Source organism: Meleagris gallopavo, chromosome 8 (assembly GCF_905368555.1).
Source record: "Meleagris gallopavo chromosome 8, MGAL_WU_HG_1.1, whole genome shotgun sequence".
Classification (NCBI taxonomy): Eukaryota; Metazoa; Chordata; class Aves; order Galliformes; family Phasianidae; genus Meleagris; species Meleagris gallopavo.
This window is the reverse complement of record NC_139411.1, coordinates 4,986,777-5,012,297: the sequence shown is the minus strand read 5'-3', so window position 1 is coordinate 5,012,297 and position 25,521 is coordinate 4,986,777. Positions and strand designations below refer to the sequence as shown.

General features: G+C 40.1%; 1 protein-coding gene across 1 annotated transcript in view; it reads right to left on the bottom strand.

Moving 5' to 3' along the window:
- Positions 1 to 10,882: 10,882 nt before the first annotated feature.
- CHAT (choline O-acetyltransferase) overlaps positions 10,883 to 25,521 on the bottom strand; it is a 34,057-nt gene continuing 19,418 nt past the window's right edge. The window contains exons 8-15 of the mRNA XM_085229523.1: positions 24,200 to 24,369; positions 23,409 to 23,509; positions 23,096 to 23,224; positions 21,840 to 21,962; positions 20,266 to 20,407; positions 18,135 to 18,197; positions 14,116 to 14,253; positions 10,883 to 12,349 (exon numbers count right to left, since the gene is read on the bottom strand). Of these exons, the coding sequence (XP_085085649.1) occupies positions 12,080 to 12,349; positions 14,116 to 14,253; positions 18,135 to 18,197; positions 20,266 to 20,407; positions 21,840 to 21,962; positions 23,096 to 23,224; positions 23,409 to 23,509; positions 24,200 to 24,369 (1,136 nt within the window). The 3' untranslated portion in view covers positions 10,883 to 12,079. The remainder of the gene's footprint in view (positions 12,350 to 14,115; positions 14,254 to 18,134; positions 18,198 to 20,265; positions 20,408 to 21,839; positions 21,963 to 23,095; positions 23,225 to 23,408; positions 23,510 to 24,199; positions 24,370 to 25,521) is intronic.

The window sequence follows — 25,521 nt, the reverse complement described above, 5'->3', positions numbered from 1 at the left end:
GAAGCATGAAATGCAGGCACACTCAAAAATCACGTTAAGCCAGAAAGTCATAGAATGACCTGGGTTAAAAAGGGCATTGAAGATCATCTAGTTTCAACCCTCCTGCCACAGGCAGGGTTGCCAACCACCAGACCAGGCTGCCCAGAGCCACATCCAGCCTAGAAGTCCCCTTAAAAGAAGATGTAGAATTGTCATGAAGTTAACAAGCCTGCTATTGACCTGTGTATTGGTTCGGCAAGTCAGCAGGAGATTTTAGGGACAACTCCACCAATCAGTGCTGGAGTAGCAGCATGGGGTGGCCCGTTAGGGCACCAGGTGCTAATGAGTTCCTCAGCACAGGTGGCCACCTAATTATGGCTGATGGAACAGGCCTGTGTGGGGTGGCCACTTAAAGGTTGCCTGACGCTAGCTGGTTAAAGCTTAAGGTTTTGCGTCAAACTCTTTGCTTTACTGTGACTCTATCTCTTTTGTAGTCATTGTTGAAAACATTCCTGTTTTTCCCAGAAAGGAGGGCTGTAGCTGGGCCCCTGCTGACTTGTGGTGGGGCAGAGGTCCCTGCCCAGGTCCGTGAAGAACAGTGCCTGCCGGTTTTGGTCCTGAAGAGATGAGAGCTGTGAAGTTAAACTGCAGCAAAGAAGCCTGAGGTTGGCTACTGCAAAAGGTGCTTTGGCGGAGCGGGAGGCTGCAGGCTCCCAGCTGCTGGTGTTTCTGCAGGAAGGTAAGGGACAGGGCTGGTGGGAATCGGTCTGGGCACCTTGTCCTGCCTTGGGGTGCGGGGATTTGTGCTGTTCTCAGAGCTGCTGGTGACCATAAGGCCTAGGGCTGAGCACAGTGTGACAGTGGCTTTCTGATGCAAGCCGTGGGCAAAAGCTTCTCAGGATGTAAAATACTGCTGTGTATAGTGTGAGAACAGCTGATCTTGTGTGAAGAAGGTGAGGAAGTGTTTGAGTGAAAGATGGTGGAAAAATGTATGGTTTGGTTTGGTGGTTGTTTTTTAAAAACAGCTCTAAAAATTCCTTTTTCTTCTGTGAGTGGAGAGGAATGCCTGGCCTTTAGTCAGCTGCAACCATCATCCTTATCAGTGAGATCTGCTGGCAGGGACAGGTGCTGGACTGCTGCTTTTTGTTGTCCTCTGCCTCTGTGGACAAGATGGCAGGTCCTGGATTTTGATCTTTTTGTACTTTTTGTGGCACCTTCTGTGCTGATGAAATCACACAACATTTTAGCACACCAAATCTCTGCAGATGAAGGTTGTTCTGCGTGCATCTTTATGTCCTTCTCGGGTGCTAAACGTTAATGAGCAGAGTAACTACAGCCAGAAGGTACTGAAGATTTCTGTTAGTTCTGGGTTTTGGTATTTTCATGTTCCTTTTGATCATTTAGTGGTTCTCCCAGTCCAATTGTGAAGCAATAAAAGACTCGATCTGAGGGACTTTACTGATTTAAGAAATGTGTATGCAACCAAAGATAGAGATTAAGTGCCTTTGTTTTCTTGATCATCATTGGAAGGTGTTAGGAAGCACCATGCAGACTGAAGAAATGCAACATATTCGAAAGAAGGAAACAGATGAATATTGCCTATTTTCAAATTGTTGCGTTTTTATGCAACAATTTTTAATCTGTTCTGATTTTTAGATACTTCTCAGCTATTAATTCAGATTGTGCTTTTCTTAATGCCGCTATTTAATATGTCTTATTATCCAAGAAGAACAAAAAGAAAAATTATTTGGGAAGAATAATATGTTAGAAATTATCAGCTTTGACAGAAAATATTTCACAGATTTCTCCAAAGTTTTCAATTATTAATAAGTGCACCAGGCAGTTCCTTTGTGATATTTAAGTGAGCAGTCATTAATGACAAATGGAAGCCTAATTAACTTACAAGGGAAAACAGTTGTTGTCATTGCTAAAGATGCTGTGTGAAACAATGAAATACAGTTTCAGTTGCAGAAATGTTTGCTGCTCCCTATGCATTTGTCTGCAAACTTGCTGACATTCATGGTCTTGCAGTGAAATTAAAGGTGTCTGCTCAGGGAATTGGTGACAGGTAGTGATGTTCAGTGCTCCTCCCTGCAGCTCTGATGCAGCCCTCTGCATGGTAGAAAGGTGCTTGAATATACATCTCTTGTGTTCTTCCTCTGGATATGGGCTTATGCCTCTGTTCCTTGGGCTACAGAAGAGGAGAGCCCTGGGAGGAAATACATATTTCCCCAAATAAGTGTCTCCATTACTGTGGGTATCAAAGGGAACAAGTCGTTCTTACTCAGAATGTGATAAAATGACCTCTCAACTGAAAATAAATGTTTAGTAAACTGCTCCCAGAAGGCTTATTAAAGATGATATATTTGTTGCTATATATAATTACAGGTTTTAAGCATACTTAAGTAATTTAAAGGGATTGGCTTGGTCTTGCTTTCAAGATTTTTATGTAATTAAATATTTCTCCATCAGTTGTTCTATGTGTTGCACAAGTGTTCTTAACTAAAGCACTTTTGCAACGTTGACTACGCTGGGTAGGTTGAATAGAGGATGGTTTTCCCTGTGAATGTCATGGCCTAGGCAGAATCCCATTCTATCAGACTTAGCTTTTTCATTTCTGGACTGAAACACTGTAGCTTGCAAGTCTAGAAAAATCTTGTTAATGCAGTAAAGTTACATTTTACTCCAGAGATATTAGTTTCTGCCACTAACAATCAGTTTTGAAGAAGTCAAAGTGTACTTTTTTTGGTGTAATATATCTGACAAAAACATATACATAAAATACGCCGTGGAAGCTGTCGTCCCTCCCCTGAGCAGCTTAAGGTATCAAAAGAACCATAAATATCTTGCAACTTTACATCCTAAATGCTATTTAATGCCAGCATATTTTGTTTAAAATTGGAAGAAAATTATTGGTTGATCAGAATTTCAGACTATTGTTGTCTTACGGTTTATTAAGAGCTGAAGCTCTGTGTTGCTTTGGGATTCTCTTCATTGCAGCAGCCTACTGCCTATTCAGAAGGAAAGATAAACAGAAATAAAGCAGCAGTAATCTCCAGTGCTTCTAAATGGTTCCTAGTTACACTTAGATAATTAACTTCTCCTGTGATGTGCTCGTTTAATAGATATCTGGTCATATGTGACAGTGTGTATTTAATGCATTCTGTGCTATTTATACCACAATACACCTTGCTCGTTATAGACCAGACGTTGCTCAATTTATTTACATACACACACACACGTTCTGAAGCTGTTGTTTAGACAAGGTTCTACAGGCTTTGGGAAAATAGCTCTGAGTCTGCATGTCAGTCTATGACTGTACATAAATAGCTTCTGCAGAGACTGCCAGCAAAAAAAAAACCCATGTATAATATTCTTCCTTCTCTTCTTCATCGCTGGTCTGATTTCTCGTGTATTAAAGATGTAAGGATGTGCTATCTGAGGTGTGATTTTCATTTATTTAACCTCCCAGGTCTCTACCACAGCTCTCAGGACTCTCTCCAGACTTATCAGTAAAACTGTATTTTTCATAGTGAGTGCGATACTGTGTGAGCTCAACAGATTGGTGCAGGCTTTAACTTTGTGGTACCTATTTCTCTAACAAAAGCCAAAGGAAAGGAAATGGAGAGCTCTGCGGCATATTCTTGTCCTCAGAGTTTATTTCCAAGCCTGTGATGATCAAAACCGCTGACGTGTAAGACTTTGGTCTTTCCTGAGAACAGGTATGCCTGTGTGTATAGGTGAGAAATATGTATCTGAATAGTGCCTATGTCTGGGTGTAGAATAACTGTCTTCTTAAAACTGCCTTACAAAATCGCTCAAAACTGAGATTTCAGTGGCCACATTCCAAATTCATCTTAAATTAGTAATGCACCTTGTCTTTCACTTGAGTGAGCCTATCCTAAGTAAATGACTCTTGTAAATATGCTCCTCGACAGAGCAGAAGCAGTCTGCGTGTATCCTCCTGGGTGTTTTCCACTCCTAACACGTGTGGGCATTGATAGGAAGTGTTCTCAGCTCTTGGAGCAAAACTACCTGAAAATAACCAAGGGAGGTTTGGATGGTTTAGAGGGACTGCTGAAATTGGAAATGTTTGTTGGTTTCTTTATTAAAAAAAAAAAAAAGAGAGAGAGAGATAATATTTTCCTGGCACTAATTGTGGAGTGCAGCACAGCTAAGTTGTGCAGCACTTGTTATTGGAGAACTGGAAAATGGGAAAGCGAGATCTCTGTGGCTCCAAGTTGTCGTCCCAGTATCAGGTGAAAGGGATGGAGAAGTGATTTCCTCTTGCTTGCTAACCAAATCAGTCCCAGGCTCTTGGTGTGTAAAAATGAAGCATTGAAATTGTGGCTGTCGACATGTTTAACGTAATTGCTGGCTGGCTGATTTGCAAAATGAACAGGAAGAAAATTTAACATTTGTATCATTGACAAATGATAACAAAACAAAACAAAAAAAACAATTCTACTTTTTTCCACTATTGAACTTTAGACTTTCTTTGAGAACCTTGCAGGTTTGTGCTGTTTTGTATTGGCCAGTACATAAACCAGCAGTGCACCCATAGAAAACTGATGATTATCGCTGTGCAGTAACTCTAAAGCAAGCAAAACATCCTTTTTATTATCAAATATATTCCCAGCTCTTACTGAGTAGCTGCGAGGAACAATTTGCTTCTCATGCACTGCTTCTGTCTCCACAAAGCAGTTCCTAGGCCTTTGCAAGCTTTCAGGCTGACCAACATGGAAGCATATACCTTTCCTAGCAATAGTGTGCCTGCTTTCTGTTAAGCTTCTGTGAAGAAGCTACTCAAAAACTAAGTGGCTGCTGGTTTTAATTTGACAGCGTGTTGGGTAAATGCCTGTAACTCTGGTAAGGGGGATGTGTTGCTGCTGCATGTGTTTAGCCATTGGGAGTGATGGTCAGGAATGAAATATTTTGAAATATGCTTTTCGTGTGAGGAGGAAGCTTCGTCTGTGTCTTTTTTTTTTTTTTTTTTTTTTTTCCTGTTTGGTTTCAAACAACATTAAAGTGCTTAAATTAGGAGCCTCGTACTCAGTAGAAACCTCAACTGCTCAGTGGAGATGCCTCTCTCCATCAGTTACCGAGGTTGCCTAGGGCAAGCCAGCTCCTAAACTAAGTGTTTCAATAAAGCATCTGCAATTAAACGTGACAAACACAGCCTTTGGAGTTGCATTCTGCGTGGGAAGTGGACTGGGTGCCACGCAACCGTGCTGCTGTGCAGCCCGTGTCTGATGAAATTGCTGTCATCTTTTCTTTCTTGTATCAAGTGTTGTCAATTTATTTCTCGATAGCTTTTTTTTTTTTTTTTTTTAAATTTTCCCACCCCCTTTTGAAGAAGTTACTGGAAGAGCTGTCACATTTTTGAGCATTTTGCAAAACATAAAGAAACATACATGATAAGCTTAGTCACTTAGAAGAGATGGTTACTGTGAGAGGCAAACTATTTCAGTTGTATTGTGTTATTGTGCCATTAGTACCATTTGACTGCCAACTGTGCAACTGTGGGGCTCCAATCAACAGGAGCCTTTATGTGCTCTCCACTGCAAATAGTGCTGAGGAGAGGAGGGAGAGAAGCTCTCAGAGTTGCAATTTTTTCAGTGATTAAAAATACTTGAGATCCATTTCAGTGATCTGAAATGCGTCTTAATGAGACAATTAGTCAAACCCTAAAAGCCACGCGGCAATTTAGTTGGAGTTACTACTGGAATAATTTGCCGCTGCTGTTTTCTTTCTCCTGATTTGACTTCATCACAGTAGGCTGGCTGAGAGTCACTGCAGAGAGGGCTTGCAGGCTGGGTCTGCTTGTTCAGTTGTACTCAAACAGCTGTGATTATCTGCAGGGCAGATAATCCCCTTAAGAACGAGGGAGAGATTGAGGAAAAAGTGGTTATTTCACATATTAAAAAGAATGTATATGTAAATACCTTTTTCCATGTGGCTACTCCTTCAAATACCCAGCTGCCAGTCAGTGCCATGGCAACTGATCACAGGTAGTGGTTGGGGAATGGGTACCAAGCCGTAAGGTCTACTTCAAATTTGTGTATGTTTTTTTCCTTTCTGTTGCCAAAGAGCAACTTGTCTTGAAGTTTGCTGCTTCTCTTTCAGACCCCAAGCCTTGCGTCCCCCAAAGCTTGTCCCTTCAAGCCCCTGCAATTCTGTGACTCTGTAATTAAACGAGGGCCAGACTGAAAATTGTTCCTGGTAGCAGTGTTGTGGCATACAACTACTTGCAAACTGTTCGGTCAGTAGCGCTTTTTAAATGAAGTTGAGCTCGAGGTGTTAATAAGTCAGGAGCAAAAAGGAAGCCTCAAGGTCTGGTTACTGAGAGGGATGGGAAGGGGAATAAGCAGTGTTATGTTTTGATATCTTGAATATAAGTAATGATAACATACGGTCAGCTTTAACCCTGTCCTTAGAGCCATGCTGGCTTCCTTCTGGCCATACCCTTGAGCTGTGTCTAATGATGCAAAAATGTTTTCAGATATTGTTATGGCCAAGAGAAAAGCCAATTGGCACTCCGGTTTGAATATGTGTTGATTGACCCTCAACTATAAATGACTTTGAAATTATTATCTTAAGCACGGAAAACTCTGAAAGTTGGAAGAATGCAAGATAGCCAGGAATTCTGTTCTTGTAATTAAAATCAAATCGTTAGAACTACATGTGAGTTACAGTTCTATATGAATTTGTGATGTTTTGAGTGGTAACATATAACAGGTTCTGGAAAAGGATGTGTATATATTCTTATCTGGAAGATACATTAGGTGTAACAAGCAAGATTATTTGGAGCTCAATTAAGAGACAGCAAAGTGTAAAGAGCCAACTGTGTCCTAATATTTGTAATACTTTTGTACTACAAGTAAATTTTCTGACTAAAAATCAAGGGAAAAGAGAATGTGAACCTGTAAATCAGTAAGCATTTAACACTGCTTCTCTATGTTCTTCGCAAAGTGGGTCCAACTTGCCATCACCTCCTAACAGGACAAAAGCACAATTTACGCATGTATCCAAGTAATTTTTTTCTTTATACTTCTACTCCGTATTGTAGCGTCCGTATTGGATTACATTTCCCACCCTGTAGTTGGACCCAGTTTGGCTCTTGTTAGCTGCATAACCTGAGGTTGATTCAGTTTTCATCTAGATTTGAAATAAAACAGAGAGTGAATGCAGCCGTGGAGGTGATTCAGCAGGCAGAAGTATAGCATAGATCTGTGACTGGGACAAAGAAGGATGTATTTTGTTGGAAGAAATTTCCAGAAGGAGCAGTACTGGAACTCAAGACCCAAGCATAGAAAACATATTCTGTGGAAGGAAAAAAGGTGCCCCAATGCTTTTGTGGACTGAAATCTAGCAAGTTTTCTTACAGTTGTGTGCTGGTGCCTGTGGGAAAGCCACGAGACAGTGCTCTCCCAGGTATTGCCATTGTCTCTTTCAGTCTGTGCCCTTTAGGACATCTCCAATGTAAGGTAATGCAAAATTAGAGGAGTTTATGTTGACAGAACTCAGACTGTTTACGCCTTAGGAAGTGCTCACTTTGAAGTATAAGAGCTTTTAATCAGAGACTTTATATTTACCAAAATCCAGGTCAAAGATGTTGCAGTGAAATAGTCTCCCCATAGTCTGGTATCTCCTTTAGAATCTGTTGTGTCTACCTGCCTGCACAACAGCTGGAAAAGGGCAAAGAAGCTGTGAGCAACACTGTGTTACTTGCTTTGCAGTGAACTCCTGGTGTATCCAAGCTTATGGGAGTAAGAAGCAAATAACAGTGTTAATGTAGCTAAGTACTGTACAGAACTCCCCATAAATCCTATCAGCTTTAATCTCTGGCCTCTCTATTATTACGTTAATGGATCTTCTTTGAACAAAGCCTCTACCCTCTGTCATTTCTTGTTCTAACACTAAAAGGCAAGAAATTCATTATGTACTTGTATTTGCTATTAACTGGTGCAGCAGCTGTAAGAAACACGATGTATTTATTTGCAAGTACTGTGGAATAAGACTAAATTCAAAAGAAATCTCCAACAAACATTAAGATGGTGCTATAGAACAGCTGGAACATGAAGTGAACAACCTTGATAACCCAATTGTTCATTGACGCATAATTCATTTCACTTCTGCTTAAAGAGTAATTCCTCAGTATGTTTAAAGCCCTGATGTTTTGTGAAGCTGAGAATTGAGCCAAAAGGGACAAAATCTTCTCTTAACCTATATATTTGTTTAACTGAATTAGGTGTGTTTTGGGCTTATTACAGTACATTGTGTTGCTGTGAACTAATCAGAGCAGGGGAAATAAGAGAACTTGTTGATGAAGCAATTCCAGCAGCACACAAATGCCACATGCCTGGGAGTCTGTTGATTTTAATTTTATTTTTTTTATTCATCTTATTCCATAGTATTTTATTCCTCAGTGGAACCGGACTCCTGCATACTTAATATTCAGGCTCTTGCCTTTTATTTGTTTATCAGCTAGGTGGTAAGGCTGAGCCAGTATACATGAGTCGTAAAGATAACTTAACCACATCCACCTGCAACAGCTGCTTTGAGCATGGTAATTTAAATCACCAAGAAAACCCACAGCAAATGGCTGAACAAGGAAGGTTTAAAAACCACTTGGGATGTGGTGCTCAGGGTCATGACTTAGTGGAGGGTTGTTAGAGTTAGGGTAGTATGGTTAGCTTGTGGTTGGACTTGATGATTTTTAAGGTCTTTTCCAACCTGAGCAATTCTATCATTCTAGCTGTGGAAGGAGTCCAGTTCTGAAAGCCACATGCTTTGAGGTGGGAGTCATAGAATCCTTGGAGCTGAAAGGGGCCTCTGAAGGCCATCTAGTCCAACTCCCCTGCAATGAACAGTGACACCACAGCTACATCAGGTTGCCCAGGGTGTGATCCGGCCTCACCTTGAAAGATGCTTTTTTCTTTTGGTCAGCGATGCACAATCCCCATCAGACAGTTCTCGCTGCTTTCCAGGAAGTTGCAATGGCAACCTGTGACAATTAGGTCACACGAAACGGATGAGAGACAAAATCTCGGCACTGTCAGCACTACACCAAGCAGTTGCTCCTTCCATCACCATGGAGCAGCTGTGGATTCAGGACCCCAACAAGGGAGCGTGCTGATACTCTGGACTGGGTGTGGGCACTGAGGTGTCTGAGAGAACACTGTCTTTTTGCTGTTGTCTTTTGTTGCTGTGGAGCCTTTATGAGATTGTGTGAGTTCATGTCAGACTGAAAACTCTTTTAATGGAGAGACAGAGAGGCCACGAGCTCATTCCAATGGCTTTATTGGCAGCGCGATGAGCTGAAGTGGTGTTTACCAGCATTTACTTCACATCAGCTATACATATATATTCATATAGATACACGTAAACATGTTTCTATAGAGCACTGGACTACTGAACTAAACGGGCTATAAGTAAACACGTTTGTCATAAATCTATACTATTTTATAAAAATAAAAGTATCACTAAAATATTTCTGAGTCTTCTTTTGTCTTCTGTCACCCACGCTGCGCTCCTGGCACGCTGCCTCAGCCCTGCTCCAGCCACAGGCAGCAGGCTCTCACACCCTTAACAATATTGGTTTTGAAATCAGGTTTATTTTGTTTTGTTACCACGTGAACCAGTTTATATAAGCATCTAAGAAAGCTACCTATTTCTTGAAGTCATTAATAAATGCAGTGCAGCATGAGGTGATAAAACATAAGTGTAGGGGATTCTGTTAGCTGAGAAGAAGCACAGTCCCCATGAAGCTCCTGCTGGCAAACTGCGGATGCTCTGAGCTATGAATTTTATTCATCTTAACCTTATGCAAGACTGTCCAGTGTAAGTGTACCAGGAGCTGAGCCTGAGGTTTCTTACATAGGTACCAACAAACATTGGTACCTATCAAACTATGAATACAAAATAAAATTATACATTTCTTTAGGATAAAATGAATAATCAAGTAACAATTCACAGCATCGTATACCCGTAAAGTATGGCCGTAATTGCAAAGAGTTGTATGGAAAAAAAATCTTGAGGCTATAGTGCTATATTTATGTTAAAAGAGCAGAATGTCTTTGTAGTGACCTAAGACAGAGGAGCAAAATTACTGGGAATGTTTCAAAGTAATTTTCACTACTGTATAGAAAAACAATTCAAAGTCATATTTTGAATGGCATGTTTGTTGGGTGAACATTTAGTTTAACTTTCATCTTTTTGTTGTTGTTGTTGGGAAAGGGGTGATACGACATTTGAGTTTTAACTTTGGGGCAGCTTTTTTGCCATAGTACTATTTACATCATCTAAAAATAGATTCAGTCTTTGGCTTGAGCCACGTTAATGGAGTGATGAAATACACATTTTTAAATGAACATACTAACTTAAGAGAAAACCCCCAATCACTGTAGATCAACGGAGTTGATTTGCTCCACCATAGCTGACTTGTTCTGATTGATTATTAGGCTCACTGTGCTTTGGCACATGGCATGCATAGCCTTTATCCAGCAGAATGCTTAATTGAATGAATGTGACTAGAAAGAGGCAATAAAGTAAGCGTGGACATACGTAATCTACTGGGTCAGTATCTAGAGTACTTAGAAGTATATCAGTGCTTCTAGTTTATTACAGTGCATCTATTTCCCTTCTATCAGACCTGTGAATGCTTGGGCATGTGATTGCTCTGTCTGCAAAGGAAGAGAAAAGGTCTCCATTTCTCCACCATCAGGACCCTGGCCTGGCTTCAGAGCATGCTGCAGCCTCCTAACAAAGGATGGGTGCCCAATTAGTTATTAGGTGTCTGTAGTCAGTTGCTAAGTTATATTCTGGTGATTCCATCTGAATGCTGCTAAGCGTGGCAACTTATTTCAGCTTGAGTGAAGGTGTGTGAAAATACCAGTCCTAGGAAGGTTTTGTAGGAAATGAGAGAAATAATGAGGAAAACCTCAGGGTAACATTCACAGAAAATGTGGTAATTACCAAGTATTCTATTACCTTTGCAACTGAATTTATTGTATACTGCAGAGGGTGATATCCTGCATCTGGTATTAAAATATAAAATATAAATCCCACCCAAGTGGGATGATGCAGAGCTGATATGAGTACTAGTACTCTTAAACTGGTATTTATCGCTCTATTTTAGAGACTTCCTTATCTTGCAAGTTTGCCTCCTTATTCTAGTTATTTATTGCTCTTTGATTTTCTGTGGTTGCATACAGCTCTCCTGCTGGTCACACTGACAGAATTCATTCCTATGCAAACAACAACAACAAAAAAAGATTTAAATAGAATTGAATTGTACTTATGCTTTGTGCTTTGCTTCTCTGTCAGATTGGATTTTGCTTGCTGTCAGAAAGAAATAATCAAGTCAATTCCTTATGGACAAATTTATCCTAATTCCCTTTAATGGATCTTATCTCCAACATGCTTCTTTCAGAGTGGCACTGTGCTTAAGACCAGTGCAAACCAGCATAAAGGCTAAACCATTCTGCAGCATTTCTGACTTAGGGGAACGTGCAGTCTAATTTTACTGAGGTCTGTTGCTGAATTTAGAAACACACAATGGCCACTATTAAAAATGATCTGCTTTTGTAATGTTGGAAATAGTAGACTATTTAATGCTCCCCATGCTAATTTCAAGATTTAGTGGCAACAGCTCATTATTTACAGAGCTCAACATACCTGATAGGGGGAATTGTTTTATTTTTCCTCCTCTTTACATGAAAATGTTGCAGGAATAGATGTAACTGTTTTAGAACTAATTCTGGGGGATATTAATTATTTGGTGTGCTTTAGTATTTCACTCATGTCATATACAGACTTCAGGTTTTTTTTTAGAAGATAAATTGGCATAAGTCAATTATGGTTAGAAATGGTACTACAGTACGTACACGTATTACTGCCTCTTTCATTTCAGCCAGCGAGACCAAACCTTCTTGCTGATCCTCAAGCACGAAATGTAAGATTTCACAACAACAGTGTAAAAGAAATGGCTTTTTTTTTTTTTCTACTCTAATATATCACTAGCACTATCTTGCCTTTGAACAACTATGTCAATTTTTTCTTCTTATGGTGGATTCAGGATGATGTTTCCCAGAGCTTCTCAGAGTTTGCGGTCACTCTGCAACTGTGTGGCTTCCTCTTGTTTAGCAAGTGACTTTGCTGCTGTAGGGCTGCATTTGTTGCACAGATCTCTGATTTCTAGGAGGCTTTCTTCCACGGCTTTTGCAAGCATATCTGAAGATGTTTCCTTACAGTCTTTAAAGCTTGAAATGCAGAATAATATATGCTCTGGCTGAGGATTATAACATGCCCCATAACCATCGGGTACCACGGGCCCGTAGCAGCAGAACATTTCCATAGTCGTTGGAACCTGGTTGCAGGGAGAAGGTAAGGAGTGATTTCTGATTAATCAGAGCACCTGAAATCAGCTGCTTAGGAATGAGGAAAAAGATAAACAAATGCTTGAAACGTAGCATTTGTGGTTGGTGACCCTGCAGATAGCAGGGGGTTGAAATTAGTTGATCATTGTGGTCCTTTTCAAACCCAGGCCATCCCATGATTCAGTGATAGCGAATCCCCTTTGTAGACCTGCAGTTCCTTCAGAACTCTGGAGCTGATGCTTGGAAGGTAAAGACTGCTCTGTGATCTCAGTATGGAATTTGGCTGCTCTGTTTGTCTTCTGGTGTTTAAAAACTGGCATTGTTTGAAGGGGAGATTATAATGCACGTCTTTTTTCCATTTGCCGAACAGCTAGAAGCTATGTCTCTGATAGGTGTGGTATTTCTAAGGCTGTATACAATTTTGATCAAGATCAAGATTCTTAGAACTTCTCTAAGATTTTCATTTTCTTAAGGTTATGTTAAACTTGTAGTGTGAAGGGTGTGATTGATTATAGAAAGTAGTATCATCCATCTCAATATTAATTTACATTCTAATTCTAATCTTCATTAAAAGTGATGCAGTGTAAAAGCATATTTTAATGCATCTGGGTGCTATATTTCTATTATGTCTCAATTTAATCACGGCATAATACAAGAATGAAACTCTTTCTAGTAGAGAAAATAAAAGATGTGATAGAAATCTATGCTTCAGACTTTGTGTATATGGGCCTTCACAAATGACATTTGGCTTTTTAATGGTGTAGAACAAGCCATTAGTCCTGCTAATAGAGCCATAGAATTGTCAGATAAATTTGCTGTGCAACAGCCGAAGGCCATAAAGCTATTCAGAAACACTCTTTGCTCACGGATAGTTTCCTGGAGAATTTATGTAGTAGTGTGTTGGTTACATTCATTCACGTCTCAAGCCTGCAAACATTATGACAAGATCAAATTACTTATTAAGGCTTTATGCTGCAGCATGATATTGTAAGTCTGTCTTGTTGCACAGATCCAATCTATGCACTTGGGTTTGAGTTTCAGTAAATGAATTCTTATATGGATTTCTTCTTTCATTAGGACTGCTGCAATATGCAATGAAACATTTAATTTCTAGGATGTATGCAACAAAGGATGTTTCCTTATTCAAAACGTTAAATATAAGTAATGTTTGCCCTTGAAGTATCTTAGTGTAGTGGTACATAACCATAAATCCATAAACGTCTAAAATGTCTGTAAATCTAAGGTGCATATCTGCACGGTTTGCAGTCTTGCACAGAATAACTGAAGGCTCTTGAAGATTTCTAACGTGGCTCCTTTCAAAAATAAAATCTCCCCATAGCGCTTGGCTTTTCTTTATCAGAGTGGCAGCGTGTCTGGCTTGGGGTTGTACAATCTCTGGCGTAAAGAATTCACACTACAGTTTGCACATTAGGGGAAGGAAGAAAAGAAAGGGAACAGGAAGATGTATAGCTTGGAAAGTGTAGAAATACCAAGCCCATGCACGAATTTCACTGAATTTGTGTGTGTGCAGAATTTCCAGGTAGGCCTTTGTGATGTTGCAAGGGAAAAGATAACTTCAGTTAGTATTTACTGTGCTAATTGTGAAAAATGAGCCAAAACCAGATTAAATATCTGGAGAATTTTGCAGGCTTCTTGGTGGTACTGTATTTTTCCCAGTCTATCGTTTCCATTCTGAGACACAGACTTGGGCAGATCAGTTACTCTTTGCTTAGCAAGTGAATAGGGAAAAACTTACCTGACTGGTAGAGAGAATGAATCTATTGCTTGTCAGGTATGTCTCATCTGTAAAGATCTCTGGCAGTTCCTTGAAGTGTTCTCGTGCCACCTCTCTCAGCCCTAGCAGGTGATTGTCTATTGCCATTCCAGTAATAGCCTGTGTAAGACATGATAGACACCAGCATTCAGCTGAGTATGGAGATGCATTCCTGGCTGTTGCTGCCTTGTTTTCTGATTGATGAACTTAGTTTGAGTAATGTAATGCCTGTAATGTTCAGATATTACTTGGAGTGTATATGCTGTTGATACTCAGTAACTAGGTGTTCGTGAGGTGCTTTGAAGTTGTGAAAATTAGGAAGGGGATGATCTTCAGATATATTATGTGCTGATGTTACCTGGAGTTCTAGATGCTCATCATTTCCCAGAACGGAATATCATGGAGTGGACTTTCAAAGTTGCTGAAGGGAGCATAAGAGACAACAGAAATCTCTAGGTGTGTTTTGGAATTAGTTGTGCATCACTTGGGTTATATTTCAAAGAAGAAAGCTCCACAATGCTTCCAAGTGAGATCAAGATAACCTTTTGATGCCTTGCAGCATGGATCTCACTCTAGAAGTATATATCATTCAATGAAAGTAGATCTAAAGATCTAGTAGATGTGTACTAGCAGATTTACTAGGAACAACTTAAATTGGAAGGGACATCTAGAATCTTTCTTTTTCTGCTATACCTCTGTGTAGGGCCAGTATGAAAGGATCCTGTTTCAAGTATAGAATGGTTAGATCTACCAGTGTTCTATCACAGTCTACTAGCGTCTCCCACCAGTTCAGAATTAGGATTAGGGATGCGAAAGTCTTCTATGTTTAATTGACTGCTCAAGTGCTCCAATTCCCCTTCCCCTGGGGTTTCATTGCAGAGCTGAATTATCTCAGGGGCAGCCCTTATTTTAGCCTTTGTTAACATGAGACAACTGAAAACAACAGATGTGGAACAGCACAGGGGGCAGGCTGGTGGCCAACTCTTGAGAACTAACCATTCTGAGCCTGAAGTAAGCCTCTCTGGGAGCTTACCGTGCTTGGGTTTCTGTGCTTTATCCAGCTATCTAGCACTATAGATTTAGAGAATTCAATTAGCTTTAAGATTTTTTGCTTGATAGAAAAGGTGAGTTGAAGAGGCCAGTGGGATCACAAGTCAGTAGAGGGAGCAGGCAGGCAGACAAACAGTCAAACATTACATTTCCAGGAATTTGTTTCTTTAGAAAACCAAGTCAAAAATATGGCATCTGAAGAACAGCATTCAGCTGCTCCAACCAGGCAGGAATTGCCTCAGATGCTCGTTCAGTTTGGGCTCACTCTTGCTGGTGAGGGCACTGATTGTAAGGATGGAGCTTTAGTTTTAGATGGGAGGCTGATGTCACACAAGAAGGAAATGCATAGCAAGGGAGGCTGTGCTACACTGAGAGCAAAGCAGATAACCCCATAATGTAAATCCCTTATAACAAGGGAAATAAGCAACCTGAGAGAGAAAGTAGGATTTAAAAGAGAACACGAGCTTGTTTCCCCTCTTGAAGGGAGAGTTAATATATAAACAAAGATCACAAGCTTGTTCTTGAGGGGAGAATCATTTCGACCAGCAATAAGTGCCTGAAACATGGGGCTGGGAGTGCATAATCTTGTCTGGTTTATTAAGGAGTAGGCACCCATTGGTAAAGGGGCCGTTTGTTCATCAGCCCAGATGAAGCAAGGATGCTGCAAAAGGTAGCATACATCAAGGCAGTGTTTACATTGTTTTTCCCATAGAGGAAAACTGACTTGATAATCAAAGGAAATATTTTGCTATCACACAAGATTTATAAGGCTGTTAGCAATGACATTTTTGCAGCATAGATCAATGTCATGTCTGAAAAGAGGCCGAGACAGGCTAACAAAATAAACCGTGAGTCAACGCATTGGAAAAAACTGTGCTAAATTGAATTTTAGAGCTCCGCATTTAAGATAGCAATGCTACTAGTAAGCCCTAACAAGGGGAAATAAAATCATTAAATTGCTTTTTGCTTTATGAAGTAGACTTTTTTTGTTTGTTTTTCTTAGGAAAAGTCTGTTATACCCAATTTAATCAGACCGTGGAAGCCTTGCCCCAGTTTAAAGACACATCAATTAAATTCTGACAAAGAAAGGGGAGTTTGGTGAAACACCTAGAAGTACTTTTAAATTTAAAGATAAATTAATTTTCTTATGACGATTTTAGTATTTTGCTATGAGCTACATTTGAGGCTGAATCTTATAGCATTTTCTTGAACTGAAATGATTTGGAGGGAGGATTTTGTAGGAAATAAATATTTTTAAAGCGGAAAGGTACAGAAACTCTATTGGTTGTGACCTACAGTACCTTGTGTTCATTGTGCAATTATTCTGAGATCATTCAGGTGAGATAGTTACCCTACGGTAAGACTTGCCTCTGTTTTAGAGATAATATTGAGTCTCAGCTTCAAAACGCAGTCTCCTAGCACTGAAGCAAAAACTACTTTTCTTTCCAGCTTCTTTAATTTCACAATCCTAGGAACAAATACTGCCTTACAGCAACATTTCACCTCTCCAGTGCTCTGACTATATCTCTGGAAGTTAACGATTTCTTGAACATTATGAGTATTTAATCAGCGATCAGCAATGTGGGTTTGTTAGGCAGTGATCTGAGGCAAAACCGTGGGTAGAAAATTCACTTAACATAGCTGGTTATTAACATTTATTAATGTCATGAGTGGCTTGACTGGGCTGTTCGTAGAGCAAGTCTGCGCTTTGTCTTGGCACGTAGTGATACAAAACATTACAAATTGTCTCCTTTTCAGTCAGCAGAAAATGAGTTGTTTTTGATGCTAAACCGATTTAATCATTGGAAGGTTCTTCTTTCTTTTGCTAGACACCGCACTCAGGTTTTTAAAAGAGAGCTTAATCTAATTATTTCCTCATTGTTGATTATATCGTTATAAATTACAGTTTGGGTCTGCTTTCCGGTATACAAGTCCATCTAATGAGCTGTTCTCCCAGCTTCTGCTCACAGATTTAATCCAAGTGACTGCTTTTGTCAGCTGAGGATCGAGTCCCAGATAAGGACCTCTCACCTCTAGGGAAAGAGAAACCTACAGAAATGCAGTCGGTTCTGAGGAGGGCAGGAAGCTTCCAATATCTTACAGCCCTCATGAGCTTACATGTAATGCTATAGCTTATGGGTCTGAGTGCCTGTAAATTTGGAGGATCTAGATCTTGCAATTGCCGTTCTGTTGCTCACGTGTTACACAGCAGTGAAGTCAGTTGCTTTTATGCCTTCCTTTCTTTTTACCTGATAAGTTGTTCCATTCCTACTTCAACTTAAAATAGCATATTGCCACTTCTCTTGGCTATCTGCATAGGTAATATTTCATGATGGACCCAAGGAGCTTATTATATAAAGGTTTATCTCATCTGAGTAACATTCTGTTTTGCAAATCCTTCGATACCTATTTTTAAAAAAATCCTCAGTAAATACCAACAATATAAACCAAACAACAACAAAAAACCTTGGTTATGTTTTGATTGCATTCTCTTTACAGCCACTTTTGCATTGTTAGTTCGTACAGTGCAAAGCTTAATGGAATCCTAATTCATGGCTGAGAGTCCTAACTATCACACTAATACAAATAATTAATGTCTGACAGATGCGCATTCCCCGTGAATACGATGGATACAGAGTGCTATGTTCCATGTAAGTTCAAGATAAGTGAGTTAATGTGCAAGAGTGGAGGCTTGCCACTGTTTTCTATATAATTTTGTTATTTTTCTTTCCAGGAGGTGTTTTTTTTTGTTTTGTTTTGTTTTGTTTTGTTTTTAAGTAAGATTGTTTAAATATGGCTTTATGGAGGGTGTCATGAGAAATTTTCCTGTGACATGGTATTTTTGTATTTTGAGATATGCATGATTTCTGATGCAGTTAATGATTGTATCTTCATACTTCAATTGGAAGGTAAAAAGAAATACTTAATATACAAAGCAGCATTTTACTTACCAAAATAGTGTAATTAGTTTGAGCTGCTATTGCATCCTTAAATCTCTGCATCTTCTCAGAATCCTGTTGGGGGAATTGAAATATGTCTCTTATTGCTTGAACTCTCAAAGAGATCGTATCTTCCATCAATTAACCTGCAGTCAAACAGCAGGCACTCTCAAATGTCCTTTGCTCCTTGCTCAGGTGGAAGTATTCCTTACAACTGAAAAGCCAGAAGGATTCAGTGCCCTACTCAGTAACCGTGTATGGTTGTGCAAGGGCTGAATGAGGGAATTGGTGGTCGTTTGTTTGAGGCCAGAGCAAGACTTGCGGTTCCTTTCCATGGATTTTGGGCGTGTAGATTATTACTAATTGAATTGCTGTATCTGAAGTAAGAAAATAATTGCTTAATGTAATTCAGCGTTTTCAGAACAGCTGGGTGTCTTTTCCAACATGCTTTATTTGGACAATGACAGTGATATTAATGGAAACCATTACTGGTATTTTACTGGCTGGTCAAAAAAAATTACTCCCCTGTGTGAGAAGGCATCTAGGATTTTTCAAGGCTGTTCTACCGTCCATATATGCCTCAAATTTCAGATAACAGGCTAGTAAATTTTGAGTCCTGTCAAAAGTCAGGCTTTCATGCCAATGGAATGATCCTAAGAAATGCTGCCCTGATGTACATCAAAGCAGAAGATGCAACACCGGGAGACCCTGAAACAGCCAGAAGAGACTGGGTCTCCAGATGAACAGGGGGCCTTCGGCTCCTATGGACGATAAATGGTCTTGTTAACAAAGAATTCATTTTAGAAGCAATTCAAGGCCACCATCAGGGACCTTCAAAGTACAGAGTCTGATATTTTTTTCATAGGGCTAGAGCCAGGCCTTAGATCCTTTATACAGATTAAATTACCACATGCAGTCTTTAAATCTGATTAATTTACAGCTAGTCCAGCAATCTCTGCAGTGTCAGATGCTGCCTCTTTTACAGCAAGTGTCAAAAACATGAGATATTTCTCCTCCTAGAGAAACAATCTGACTTGACCAATCTTTGGTGACTGTTCAAGCTATCATTTGAAGATAATTTTTATTAGCATTGGATAGAAAAATATTTTTAACTTGACAAAAAAGCCATGGAACAGTGACTATTTCCCTGGACAATTTTTCCCCTCATCCTCAGGGGTGTGAGAGCTTGGTTTACATTGTTTCAGTAATTTATGCTTAATCTACAGCCCAGCAATATTTCTACTGATGCTACTCTAGATACTGCAGAACAGCTAGATTGGTTTTCTCTGCAAAATAGTTTAAGCTGTGGCTGCTTGTTTCATTCAAACAGCCACCTGGAAATTCCCTGTACAGCAATGAAGTGCGATGAGTGGAAGTGGCACACAGCAAGATGCTGAGGGAGGCTCTGCAGGGATGATGGGCACAGAGCTGTTCATGCAGCTATAGTTTCAGCTCTGTCAGCTGCACCTCTCTGCACAGCCATCTAACATACAGAGTACTCATGCTCCTGGAAAACAGATGGTAGCACCTCAAAGAAAGGTAACAATTTTTATTTTTGCAGTGATGTCAGGACAGTTTGGAGCGTTGTTTTATTATACTTTTTTTTATCATGAAAGCTTTTCCATCATGAGAGTTCAGCCCTCGTGGAGATCCCAGAATATTACATGTATGTAGCAGAAATGTGACTTCAAAATCAAAAAGATGAGCCACAACATATCCACTAGAATGAAAACGTGAATTATTCCACATTGCACATTGTGACCTGCCACTGAGCTTTCTGCTGCTGCAAGGGAGCAGCCAGGCATTTCTCCTGGAGTAGTAGTATAATGGCCATGAGGTTTCCATGTTCAGCCTAGATATTTGGACCTGGTGATAGATCATTTGGACAGCAATATTAAGTCTAATATCAGATGTTTTGTTTGTTTCAGTGTCATGTCTAGGCCTTTGAATCCTTTGTATGCTCAGTTAAATGAATAGATATTCAGATCAACAGTCGGTTTGCACAAAGAGCAAAATCCTGTGAGAGCAGTTGCTTCTTTTATGTACTCAGCTAACAGTTAAAAAGTGAGAGATTGGGAATCACAAGTGTATTTACTTGCTTAGGGTTTCGTTAGGGAAAGCAGAAGGAGCCAGACCAACATACCGACAGAGCTGGCTTGTCATCAGTCATTGCTTTCACAAAAGCAAATGCTTCCGACGTAGCAGACCTAATATTATCAACTCTGCCCTCATCAAATCGGCGTATGGAAGCACTTTCATAGGTAGGGACAAGTCTCCTGTGGCACCTGAGAGAACAAAGTAAAAAAAAAAATCCGAAGAATAATTATTTTCAAGGCATCATAAAGATTCAAAGAAATACAGGCTTGGTAAATTTTACTGTTACAGGGATGATTTAATATTTTATACAGTATTCATCTTAGTGCTGATAGAATTGTATAAGAAACTTAAAAAAGATGAATGCTCACTTCTCTCTGATACGAGGGGCTGCATATAGCTGTTCATATTTTAGTTATGCATTGCCAGTAAAAAAAAAAAGATTTGCTGTGTGAAAGCAAAGCTAGTAAAACTAAAATCTATGGAAAGATTCTCAAGGAATGTTTTATTTGTACTGCATCATAAAATTATTGTCTAATTAATCAAGGAGTGAAATACACTTTATTTACAAACTCAGTGGGACAGTGAGGAAAGCAGTAGGAAAAAAGCACGTTTTTTTTTGAGACTGAGCTGGAATGAAAGCCTGCATTGCAAATAGAACACGGGTCGTTGTTTAATTTAGAACCAGGTATGGAGCTACCATGCCTTGCTTCAAGAGACCTACTGTGCTTTACATACTTCTTGTTGAGTCAGCAGTTTCAGTTATAAGGTTTGTTGTTGTTGTTGTTCTTTCTTTCATTTGTAAATACGTGAAATTTAAATTATAGCTCAGATCCAGATGAACATCTTGGGCCAGGCCGTTGCTGGAGTTCGGTTAATGGAATATGGAGAATGGGTGTTTAACAAATGTTTATAGATACACAAAACGTGTTAGGCATCTGTTCATTTTGGCTAGGTAAAGACGGCTTCAGGATTTAATTTGACATGATAAATAATTATTTGTGTAATAGGCTGTTCTGCAGGAAGCCATGCAACCGATCTCTAGCCTGGCGCGTTAGCTGTTCTGACAATGTGGAAGGCAGCTTTTAACTTTGATGATACCATGGACATTAGAGGATATTATCAAATCTTGGGATGTCTCTAGAGAAGGAAGTAGAAGTAGTTACTGCCTTGTGTAGGAACTCTGATCTGAAATTCTGTTGTAGTGTTTTTTTCCTGTGGACATTTAACTCCTTGCATATATATGCAGTCAGCTATGAGTTATTGCCACGTTTCCTTCCAAGCTACCCACAATGGCAAGGGGGTGGTTCTAACACAGGGACTTAGGCTGATTCCTGCTTCTGTCTGCCAATCTCTGCTACATCTCCTCACCTCTTTCTCTGCCCCTAAGACAACTATGGGGATGTTGAAGGAGAGATGGGGTGACAGGGATGGGAGCATGAAATGGAATGAAAGAAAGGAGAACTCCATCTCAGAACTGCATGGTAATTTCTATTCTACCATTGTTATGCAAGATTATTCATTTCCAGGCAGGAGGCAATTTTTTTTGGCTACGGAGAAAATAGTGGACCCTGCATAAACAACTGCGAGTTCTCTTGTACTTATGGTTTGAATTAACCTTACCTGTAAAATGCCAGCTGCAGTGCTACTTGAATGTAGGCATCTGGGCTGGTCCTCTGTTTCTTAATAAACTCCTTTCCATAGTTCACAAACTTGTAGGCAATAAAGTCCAGATTTTTTACTATCCTGGAAAACAAGTAGAGGCAGTTAACGGGGGGAGATGCGAGACTCTCGTGTTACATTTCACACTGTAGTTAAAGCCTGGAGAACAGTTCCTGTTGTACCCACAGAGGTGAGAGTGCTCCTGCTCTGCAGGCAGTCTTGGCCTTTGGTAACTTATTCCTAGTAGTCACAGTTATTCATATGAGTTCTAGACTGGGCTTGTAATCTGCAGCCTTAATGTGAACTGCGGTGCTCAAGTCCTTTTGTTCACGTTTTAAATGGTTTTAAACTAAGATGGGGAGTTTTAGGTTGGATATTAGGAGGAAGTTTTTCACTCAGAGGGTGGTGAGGTACTGGAAGAGGTTGCCCAAGGTGGTTGTGGATGCCTCATCCCTGCAGGCATTCCATGTGGCTCTGGGTAGCCTGGTCTGGTGGTTGGTGACCCTGCACGTAGCAGGGAGTTGAAATGAGATGATCATTGTGGTCCTTTGCAACCCAGGCCATTTTGTGACTCTGTGATTTTATGTCTGCTCCTCTAAGTTAATTCTCTATAAGGACTCCATTTCAGCATGCAGGCTTATGGTCTTAATAATTTGAAAAAAAATCTCTCCTTGCCCTTTCTCCCCTGCCCCAGATCATGCAAATCTCTTACAGTTTGGAAACACCATTAGAAGAATTAACCTTTGTAGGAGCAACACATGTATTTGTTGGATGTAAACAAATAACATTATTGAATTCAAATTGCTTATTCAAATCAGTTGTAGTCTACTGTCCCACATATATATATATTCCCATTGCCTTGGCCTCTCTTTTATCAGGTCAAACCCATAAAATGCACCCATATAAATAGAGGACCTGTACTATTTGCATCCTGTGCAAACAGGACTTTTTTTTTTTTTTTTTTTTTTTTCCCCTTCATGTTTCTCTTTCCTAATATTTACATGAGAGGAAAATGATGGTAGTGCAATTCCAGAATACCATGAAGTAGCTCCAGCCTGTAAGGGTGCTGTCCTGCAAGGAGATGCTATGTGTGCCTGTGCTGGATATGTAAGGGAAGAGGAGGATGAGCAGGGAGAGAAAAACCATTCTTGCACAAACCATGTTGGATAGTTCCCAGCTTGCAGACATCACTGAAAAAAGTGAAGAATGGGTCCTACCTTTGGAGTTTTTCTGCTGATGATGCCAAGTGTGCCTGAATTTCAGGGGAGCATTTCCATCTTAATCTCCGTGGAGCAGGAAGCTCGCTTACTGAATCAGCTCGGAGTAATTTCTTGGAGCTTTCTTTCCTATTAGTATGTGAGGAAAAAATGGCATCAAGGTGACGGTAACAGTCTGCTTGTCAAATGTGGCTTTTTGAGTGGGTAATTCGCTAGCAGGACTTAATGGCTCTTTGCTCCAGGGGAAACTGCAGCTGTCAGAAACTTCCCGGGGCTAGAGCAAGGGCAGTACTTGTACTAAAAGGGGACTCACATGTGCTTGAGCAGGTGTTCTGTGCACTGCACCAGTACGATGCCATCGAAAGGGGAATGTTCACACACGGTGCCACAGACTCCATCTCTTCCTACCACAAACTGCAAGACATGTGATGAATAAATCATGCTGGGGTAATGTTACCAACAGCAGCCTAAAAGGTGGAGTTTTTAGGCAACCTAAAAAGTGATGTTGTCATTCTTCTGTGGTTTTCTTATTGCTCACATCAGGTACTTCCTTGACTTGCAGATGCTTATTGTGTGAGACCATCTTGTTCTGTGAATGATATTGTGCTGGATCCCTTTCATGCTGCTCTTTTGAACTGAGCCTCATAAAAATGTGAACATCAGTAAAATCCCTTGGAATCTGGAAATTGGATTTATCATCTGCTTTATGGTAAAGAAAACCCTAGTTGCCAAAAAAAAAAACCAAAAAAACCCCAGCTCAACAGCCTAAGGTTCTGCTTCATTAGAGAGCAATGCAACTTTTTACCCAGGAGTTCTCCTAGGGATACATTTTATTAAAAATGTCGTATCAAATGAGCAAGCTTGTTCTTATTTAATAGCTTTCTCATAGCTTGCTTTGCTACCCTCCTTCCTCTTTACCTGTTTTGCAGTCCTTTCTTCATTTCCCTCTCATTTCCCTCTCCCTCTGTTCTCTGCACCAGCCCTGCCGTATTGGATGCTGACATCACTTCCAGCTCTTCCCTATGTGCTTCAAAGTGTTCCCTTCCACAAGGACACCTGAAGATCTTCACCACGTGCAATACCATAGTACCGTAAGGTTTTTACCTGCATAGGTTTGTCATACCAACGATTGGCACCGTTTTTATGGTAGCCTCCTCCATGTAGCAGTTGCAGTGCCATGTTTGTGTCGTTGAGTTCCACCCCGCTTGGGCTGTCCAGGCACACCAGGCATATACATCGTTCAATCATGTCAAGAGAGTCGCGATTAGTGGAATCTAGGGATAAAAGAGAAAAATATTGGCATATTCTTACCTGTAGTGGTAAGGACTGGCCAGGAACCTTGCTGCCTTGGGCTGTACTAAAGATCTGACCTGACTCTGCTGCTCTGATCAGCAGAGTATAACCTCAGTGCAAAGAAGTATTACATCAAGACGTTCATTCATGTTTTAACTTGTTTCTGTGACTCTTTCATGTGATTCAATAATATTCACTTTCTTTTTCTGTCTCTAGTTTTCTGAATTTCTCATTTGCTGTAAGCAAAGGAAAGTTACTCGATTTGTACATAAAAGTGAGAGAGGAAAGGTGCAAAATGGAGAGTTTCAGTACTCGTGCTATTGCCACACTGTTCTGCTATGGCGCAGTAGGACCCATGCTGTTTTTGTGCTGTTTTCATGTTAAAACTTACTTCAGGACAAGGAACTGTAGGGAGTGCTGTTGATGCATTTAAAACCTTCTTCTGTTTCCTGACACTGATCTTTCATTGTTGCAAAGTAAATAATCCCTGGATTGAGTATGTTGCCATTATCACATGGAAAAAGAAACATCCATCAATAAGGCCGTGCAATTTAATTTTTGGTCATAGTATTGCTCAGATCACATGTTGCCACCTTTCACTTTCCCTCTATCACTTGAGTGCTTCTGAATAATATATTACTTTTCTAACTTCCTCTGTTTCTTGTCCTATCTCTCTTGCTTCTATGGGTAGAGCAATTTCAAAATGTACGTATTTTTAGGTTTTGCAAATATGGAAAGCATGTTTCAAAGCAAGAAAAAATGTACCTTTGGAAATGAGTGATGTTGGTTAGTGAGGAGCTGGAAAGAAATGTGTGCTTGATATCCTCCAGGGTCAGGTACAGTATAGTGGAAAAGAGCGCAAATTTGAGAAAAGGAAAGATAAGAAATAGCAGTGCTCTGAAGGAAGGAGAGGGCTGTGACCTCTTACAGGTTATGGATAGATGATATCTGTTGGTCAAACTTATGGAGTACGTGGGTAGCCTGAACTTTCTGCACCAGATGCTGGTGGCCTATGATGCTCCTGTGAATTGTCTTCAAAAGCATTGAGAAGACTGATAAGAGATAATACGTCTCCGTGTGCTCTTGGCCATAAAGTTCTTTTAGTATGTGACACTTTCTGGGCTGAGAGTAAT